The 9,051-nt window shown below is 34.3% G+C and overlaps 1 protein-coding gene across 1 annotated transcript; it reads left to right on the top strand.

Annotated features, from left to right (window-relative positions):
- The first annotated feature begins 4,076 nt into the window (after positions 1 to 4,076).
- On the top strand, positions 4,077 to 8,839 carry LOC143531831 (monodehydroascorbate reductase). The gene is made up of 9 exons (XM_077027040.1): positions 4,077 to 4,156; positions 4,569 to 4,640; positions 4,962 to 5,013; positions 5,789 to 5,988; positions 6,059 to 6,278; positions 6,952 to 7,070; positions 7,154 to 7,279; positions 7,729 to 7,869; positions 8,457 to 8,839. The coding sequence occupies exons 1-9, from the start codon at positions 4,106 to 4,108 to the stop codon at positions 8,778 to 8,780; spliced, it is 1,305 nt and encodes a 434-aa protein (XP_076883155.1). The 5' UTR covers positions 4,077 to 4,105; the 3' UTR covers positions 8,781 to 8,839.
- The last annotated feature ends 212 nt before the right edge of the window (positions 8,840 to 9,051 follow it).

The following is a 9,051-nucleotide window of genomic DNA, read 5'->3' as shown; positions in this document are numbered from 1 at the left end:
CCGATCTCTGACCCGGTAAAGTATGGGTTATGGGTGGGTCATGAGGAAATGTATATGGTTGTTGACTATAAAATGGGTGTTGTTGAGAGTGAAAAGGTGATTGTTGTGATGAATTTGAAGATTGTCCTTGAATAGGCATAAAACTTGTCAAGGTTGGAAGGTTGATTGGTGGTTGAAAGCTAAACACGACTGAAGTAGGTACACTTGTAGAGATTGTAGTGGTAATGGGTTCAGTGGATTATGAGTTTTGTGGATTTATGGGTGGTGGCATTGGCGGTACAGTTTTTTCCAAAGCCATGATTGTGGTGTCAGTTGTTCGACTTTTTGTGCTTGGCGACCCAATAACCTTGTTCTCCCTTTAAAGAATCCGACTCTGACGAAAGGTTCTCTCAATTTCAGGATCAAACGCTAACGGTGATGAAGACCGAGAGCATCGTGTATGCATATACCTGTAAGTACCTGCACACTAGCACAACCCGCGTAAAACTGACAATAACAATTTAAAAAAAAAACTACAAAAATAACACACGTTGCGCACTACTCCCCGGCAATGGCGCCAAAATTTGACACGAGGTCGAGAACTCACGCAAAAATAAACCAATTACAACCAAATAGATAGCGGGAAATGGGTATCGAACACGAGGAGTTTGTGGAATGTGTGTTTACCAGTAGCTATAACAGAAAACAAAATTAAACTAAAATTATATAAAAGTAAATTAAGATTTGATTGTTTGGTTTTTAGTTTAACTAAAATAAAATAAGACACTTACAAAACAACTATTGAGATTTGTAAACTGATTAAACGAAAGCGATCATCTTAGATTTCAGGTTTAAATTAACACTAATGTTTACGCTTACTAGAAAGAACCACATAGACATAGTTCATGTTTGATTACTTGTTTGTGATAAATGGGAACTAAGTACTTGGATTAATAAAACGCAAGGTTGTTACCCGATAATCAATTAAATAATATTCAACCCTAATTCCTCCCATGATATCTCGATTGCCATTGACACCAAGAATGTATAGTTTAGGTTATGATCAAATACAAGCAACAAGTTACGATCAATTAATCAAACACCATAATAACTAGACAAACATTGCAAAGTTATTATTCTAGAAATCAAAGCATATCAAGTGTATCAATTAAACCTTACATCCAAGATGATCACCAAAGGAATTAGCCACACATGGTTTGATGAATCATCACTTCAATTCTCTTGTTTATAACAATCAAGAACAAAATCCAATGATAAAAACAATGTCTTCCACTCAAAAAACCGTTCCCCAATGGTTCTTGATGAAAAGATAATGAAAAGATTAGCCAAAACGGCCAATTAAACCCAAAAGACACCTGCTGTTACGACATGGACCGTGGTCCACGGTTTGGACTGTGGGCCACAGTTCCCATAAAACCCACGGTACGGTGGGTTCTGCCAGATTTGCTTCAGGTGGACCGAGGTCCACGGTCTAGACCGTGGGCCACGGTGGATCTCGCTTCCGTTTCTTGTTTTCTTCGTATCTCTCTCGTTCCAGCTCCATTTTCTTCACCGTTTTCGCCTATGTTCTCATAACGCTATTCTCTAGCTTTTCAAACATGCAATCACACAATATAATGTAGTATTCCAATTCTTTGAAATTAAAGATAAAAGCATGCGATTTAGTTAGAATTACTACACTTAAGGGTGGCTCTATGATCCACCCGTCATGTGTCCCATATTTTGTTTAGAAGAAAAGATGATAAAATAGGAAACTGCTCACATGACGTCTATGTGGCATCATATGTGGAGGCCCTAGAATGTTGACATGTGGAAAAATCATTTTGCTTTAATAGTGATGACGTGGGTACCCCTACCCAATCACAAGCTTAAGAAGCTTTGGAATAAGGAAGCAGCAAACATAAGTTACCAGCCAGGGAAGCTTAAGAATAAGAAAACATCAAACATAAACTGCCAGACGGGGAAGCTTAACACTTGTCCAACTACGCTACTAAGTTGACTAGGAAGCTCGTGCTACAGTAATGTAGGAAAAAGTCTTGGCTGACAAAAAGCTGGTGTCCGCCATTAAGTAAAAAGTAACAAGAAGACAAATAAAAGTTGAGCAAAGCTAACAAGAAAATGGTATACACCCAGTTTGCATAAGGTGAAATGAGAGCTGACATTTTCCCCTTAAGAAGCTTCAGTTTCCCCTAGGGAAGCTTCTGACTGCCTATATAAGGAACATTTCAGCCAAAGGGATTCTCATTTCACATTCACCATATTTCTCACTACTTTCTTCATCCCAACTCTCCCATTCTCTCACCAGAATAATACTCTCCAAAATATCATCTCCAAAATACTACCCACCAAGTGATCTCCCTCTCTAAAGAGTAATTATCATTCACTGAGCTGCTTGGCTTCTGAGCTACTAAGGCATAACATCATTAGCTCAATCCAACCCTAACGACCAATCACCAGTTAAGCAGTCTGAGATCACCTCAGCTGCTCTCTGACTGTCGGGTGTCGACCATTATCTCCTCTTACATTCTTTATCTCTAGTATACATGTCTATGTTTGCTTTTATATACTTTCATGGGATAGATCAATAATGTTAAGCGACGGAGTGTGGTCTAGAGACCCCGGTCTCTGGGCCCCCATTTAACGAGTTCTTTCGTGTTATAGCTACAAGCTGGAAGCTGGAAAGTGACCCTGGAAGCGTGTATGCCATCACCCGACCATATTCTTATTGCTAGCTATCCCGTTGTAGCAACAAATAGTATTAGATTAAATTATCAAGTCCATTCCATTCTGTTCTTCATTTCATTACCTTATACCAAACGACCTCTCAATTCTGAAGGAAAAAGAAAATCCATTTTCAATGAGTTAGCATAATGTAGACGAGTACTAATTCCCTAGCTCCACCCAACGTTCAAAGTGTGAACCCAACGAAGCACATCATTTTATGCTTCTACTATGCCATATCTTACTACTCTAATAAAAGAGTACCATATTTTGCCACTAGTCATGCTCTCATGATTCCCTTTTTTTAAACCCATATCCACTAGATAAATCAATTTAACTTAATTATGCATTTAATATATTAGCAATTATATTGTATTAACTTTTAAGATTGTAACTTGTAAGTATCGAATTTGACTTAATAACTGTTCAAAAGTCAAAGCAACAACGAGACTAAAAATGTTAATCTTTTAAGATAAAGTTTGTCTGTTTTAATTAAAATCTAGATTCTTTTGCTTGGAATTTTTTCTATGGGGATTTAACTTTTTGGAATTTTTTTATTCAATTGTTTTTTACTAATGCTTGGATTTCAAATTTAATTTTCAAAATAAATGATCTTTTATTTTCGTCAATATCTTATTATTATCCTATCCTTCGTTTGCTAATTGCCTAAAAGAATGGTGAACCAACACTTTTCAATTGATATTTTAAACTTTACATGGCCAATCAACATTTTTTAATGAAGAATTATTTCCAATTTCAAATCAATTGATATTTTGATTTGTTTAGTCTTACTTAAATTTGTTTGTTTAATTCATTCAATAGCATCAAGAATCCGACTCCATTACTGTTGGTGCGTCCGTTGACACATTTAGTGTAAAGGTATGTCACTTTTCATTTTAAGTTATTTTCCTTTATTATACAACAACAATAAATTATTAAACAACATTTGTTATTTACCGCTTCCTTTTTAAAATAGTAGTTGACACATTTGTAAAATAGTTACGTAATATTTGTTTTGTAATTCATGTAATTATATTGTATTAATAATATATGATAATTGTGTTATATGTTATTGATTGTAGTTTGCTTCATGTTTAAATATTATAATTTTTATTAATTCCCGTGTAATACACGAGTCTCATACTACTGATATAATATGGTAAACAAATAAAAAAAATAAAAATAAAAATAAAAAATAATAATATAATATTAATAAAGTCGTATCGTGGCGATCCTACGGTCACGAATAAACAACTCGGTTGATCGTCGAGCACGTGTCGCTGCCTCATTTGACATTCACATCTCACCTATTCCTTATAATACACACACAGAGAGACCGTTCTAACCAATCAATCCCAATTTCAGCACCAGATACATTCATTCAATGGCGGAAAAGTCTTTCAAATACGTCATCCTCGGCGGCGGTGTCTCAGCTGTGAGTGTTTCTATCGATCGATTATTATTTCTGTTATCCGATCACTGATGAATAGAAGATTATGTTTTTAGGTTGCGTATGCTCATCATCGTGTAATATAAAAATACAGATCTCTAAATTGTGTTTCATTCATCATGTTTATTAGGAGGAATAAATATGTTTGTGATTATATTTATTGTTTGTTTTACTGAAAAATGATGCTTATTGAAATTCAATTCAGGAGGAAAAATAATTCATTCCTTATTTCATATCCAGCTACTAGAGTCTAGTTATATGTAATAATATACAAGTGTTTTTTTTTTTAATGTTTTTTCTGTCTGCGTTTTGGTTTTCTTGGGGTTTTTGCCATTTCATGTTTATTGCCAGCTGTATGTTATGGAAAACCATTTTTCATTTGGTATTGTGCTTGCAGGGTTATGCTGCCAGGGAGTTTGCAAAGCAAGGAGTCAAACCAGGCGAGCTAGCAATCATTTCTAAGGAGGCGGTAAGCTCATCAGTTTTTGTAGCTCTTTTTTATATATAATAATATTTATTAAAAGCATGCTAATATGTTGAATACTGTGTTAAGTGTATGTATAAGATGCATGTCACCATGTTTGCCTACCTTATTATGGTTACGGATATCACAGTATTTTGTACGATCCAAATTAATTGTAGTAAGCAAAGATGTCCAATTGAATATATTTCTTAAAAAGCACATATTTTACTTCTATACTAGCTATAAGATTTATTTTTTTCCTCCCTTTCACACAAATTTGAGTTATTTTTATAATTTTACTAATCTTAGTCTGTTTGAATCTTGTAGGTGGCTCCATATGAACGCCCTGCGTTAAGCAAAGCATATTTGTTCCCTGAAGGTAAGTCAAGTTTTGTTATTTACCTAATTTTTGGCCTTCAGGACTAGGCCTGTAAACAAACCGGACGAACACTAATGGAGCATGTTCGTGTTTATTCATTAACTTTAACTGAACGAACAATTAAACGAATGGAGGTTTCTTGTTCGTGTTTGTTTGTTAAGAAAATTGACATGTTTATGTTCGTTCGTTAATAAGGATATACGCCGCTTCACAAACGTAAACAAAGGAACATAACCGAACATACAAAAACAAACATACTGAGCTAAAATAATGAAAAGTAAACGTGACAAATTTGTTGGACTTAAAAAAATATTAAACTTATACTAAACTGTAATGGGCCTAAAAAATTAAGTGGGGATATTAAGGAACGTAAAAGAACGAACTTAAACAAACATAAATGAACGTAAACAAACGATCATTAACGTATTAAAATGAACCAACGCAAACGAATGTTGACAAACATAAATGAACAAAGAGGCGTGCTTAGTTTCGTTTGTTTAACAAACTGAACAAAAGAACATGTTCATGTTTGTTCGTTTACTAAATAAACAATTATAAACGAACTTTCCGCCGGCTCGCTGAATGTTCGGTCCATTTACATGTCCAATTGGATGGTAGGAAGTTTTCAAATTCTTTTTTGATTACACAACTCTTCAGCATCCTTTTGAAGCTGAAGGAACTTGTTATAGCTTCAACTTAAGTTCTGATTATATTTCTATTACAAAAATTGTAGTTTTCTATCTAATGTTTTTCTTGAATCATTATTATCATTCAGGAGCTGCTAGGCTTCCTGGTTTTCATGTCTGTGTTGGAAGCGGAGGAGAGAGACTGTTACCTGAGTGGTACACAGAGAAAGGAATAGAGTTGATACTTAAAACGGAGATAGTAAAGGCCAATCTTGCTTCAAAATCTCTCACTAGTGCGGGTGGTGACTCCTTCAAATATAAAACTCTAATCATTGCCACTGGTTCCACAGTAAGCCCTCAAAAAGTAGCCATATGTTCTTTCTGAATAATAATATTAATAACTGTCAATCTACTTTCAGGTACTTAAACTGACAGACTTTAAAGTTGAAGGGGCTGATGCCAAAAACATCCTTTACTTGAGAGAGATTGATGATGCTGATCAACTTGTTGAAGCTATCAAAGCAAAGAAAAATGGGAAGGCTGTTGTTGTTGGAGGAGGTTACATTGGTCTTGAGCTAAGTGCGGTTTTGAAAATCAACAACTTTGATGTTAAAATGGTTTATCCAGAACCATGGTGCAGTAAGTCCACACAACTCTTTGCTTAATTTCCTTTTATACATTATATGGTAATGTAATTAACACGTCGTAAGTCATAACCGTTGACAATTGTTTTCAACATATCAAAGTGAGATAGATGTTGGCCTAATATCGTATATCAAACACGAAAATACACCGATATTTTGTGGAACTTTTATGACTATTTCCAAGATTAATATGAACAGAACTTGTTTACTACTTCAATTATAATTCCTAATAATATTCAAAACAATTACCAAACAATACTAAACTCTTTCTTTAACTCCTCATAACTAAAAACATTAAACTACTATATAAACCTTGTTTTTTTGGTTCACCTCTTATACTTCTTGGTTAAACCATATAGCCCCTTTTACATCTAAGATTAATGCCTTCATTAGCTTGACCTGCAAACGTTTTTGTTTTCTTTTCGTTTTTTTTTTCATTTCTTCATTTTTTCAAATACTTGTCTGGTTAAAGATGGTTACAAAAATATAGTAATTTCTCTTTTCAGTATAGTTCAGGATGATGCATGTATATTTAAAAACACACTTTGGGCAAGCTAAATCTCGTGATATTGCACTTAGAAGATAGTCCAAAATGAACCCATATTTAATATAGAAATTAAAACTACTTTAAAAGTTATTTTTGCTGATTTATGTTATGTTTGAAACAGTGCCTCGTCTATTCACTGCTGATATTGCTGCTTACTACGAGGGTTATTATGAGAAAAAGGGAGTAGGTATTATCAAGGGTACGGTTGCATCCGGTTTTACCAAGAATGACAATGGAGAGGTTTGTACTTATGAAACTAAATTATTTTATTTAGATTTTTATTTTGTTTGGTTTTTGTAATAACTGCAGTTGCAACTTTTCAGGTAAAAGAAGTGAAACTTAAGGATGGAAGAGTGCTAGAAGCAGATATTGTGGTAGTTGGTGTTGGTGCTAGGCCCCTTACAAATCTATTCAAAGGACAAGTTGAAGAAGACAAAGGTGGCATTAAGGTATGTGGTCAATTTGGGTTATGTTTTATCTCGAACGTGGCAAACTAGTAATATGAATAAAGATTAGCTTAAAAGGAAACACATTAAAGTCCTCGTATTATAGTTGATCTTTTTGTTCAAGAAAGGTCTTACTGTTCAAGAAAACTGGTCATATAAAACCGTACCAGACCCGTGAGGTTTACCAACATTTTATTTTATTTGAGTATTACATATTAAATATATTTAATTATATATATTCTTATTTTATAAATCAAGTGAATTATTATTATTATTTGCTAATTGTTTGAACTTTCAACGGTTTGGTTTCGATAACGAAAACCATCACTAACTGTTGGCTCATGGTTTGACATGAAAACTGTCAAAATTGGAACGTGAGCACTGACTTGAGAGGACTAGGAACGTTTGCTGGTGTAAACAATTTTCATTTGTCATTATGTTTTTAATTACAGACGGATGCATTTTTCAAAACTAGCGTTCCTGATGTATATGCGGTTGGCGATGTTGCTACTTTCCCAATGAAATTGTATGGTGACATTAGAAGAGTTGAACATGTTGACCATTCCCGCAAATCTGCAGAACAAGCTGTGAAGGTAATTAATAAACCTCGGTTGTAAACGAACCAAACAAAGACAACCAGAGCATTTTCGTGTTTGTTCATTTATCTTAAACCAAACAAACAATCAAACACGAAGCATTACATGAAGACTGTGTTCTTGCTCATGTTCGTTTGTTAAGAACATTTTCATGTTTGCTGGTTAACGCTTAACCATATAAGGTTCAAGATCGTATACGAACGAACATAACTGAAGTACTTAACATATATGAACGAATATAACTGAGCTAAAACTAGTTAAAAGTAATATTTTGGGCCTAAAAGGTCATATAACTAGACTAAATTGTAATGGGCCAAAAAAATTTAAAAGAATACATCATAAATGAACGTTCACAAATTAGACAATTGTTCATGCTTGTTCTTTTAACTAAATGATAAAACTTTTTTATTCATGTTTGTTTATTAAATAAACAAACTTCCTACTTAACAGCTTACGTTCTGTTCGTTGAACGTTTGATTCATTACGTTCGGTTTGTTTGCAGCAGATCAACCATATTGAAACCTGCAGAACAAGCTATGAAATTAATTAATAGATAAGATGTTAACACATACGGATTTATGCAGGCGATTTTTGCAAGTGAGCAAGGGAAGGAAATTGGAGAATATGATTATCTTCCGTTTTTCTACTCGCGTTCATTTGATCTATCATGGCAGTTTTATGGGGACAATGTTGGTGATGCTGTTATCTTTGGTGATCATGATCCAGCATCGGCAAAAGCCAAGTTCGGGTCATACTGGATCAAGGATGGCAAGGTGGTTGGTGCGTTTTTGGAAGGTGGTGCACCTGAAGAGAACCAAGCCATAGCCAAAGTTGCCAAAGCCCAACCCGCTGCGTCCAGCTTGGATGCGCTTGCTAAGGAGGGTCTTGAGTTTGCTAGTAAGATTTAAGAGGACTTTGGTTTCCATTCATTTGCTTTTATTAGACTATAAATATGATGATGAATAACAATGTGTTTCAGCATTTTTGATTGCTTTAGTGTGTTTTGTCAGTTTACATTTGCATCTTTATTTGGTTGTAATATCTTTGCATAAAAAATTTATAAAATGTTTTCTCATGTATTATACTAACATATGTTATCTTGCATGCCTTGAATAATCATATGCGCACAAACTAGTTCCAAAGTCAAAAGCCATTCGGGTTGGTCAACAAATAAGTTAT

This window comes from Bidens hawaiensis, unplaced genomic scaffold, assembly GCF_021521415.1.
Source record: "Bidens hawaiensis isolate Kalapana, Puna unplaced genomic scaffold, B.hawaiensis_p1.1 tig00000697_1, whole genome shotgun sequence".
Lineage (NCBI taxonomy): Eukaryota > Viridiplantae > Streptophyta > Magnoliopsida > Asterales > Asteraceae > Bidens > Bidens hawaiensis.
This window is presented reverse-complemented; position numbering and strand designations above follow the sequence as displayed.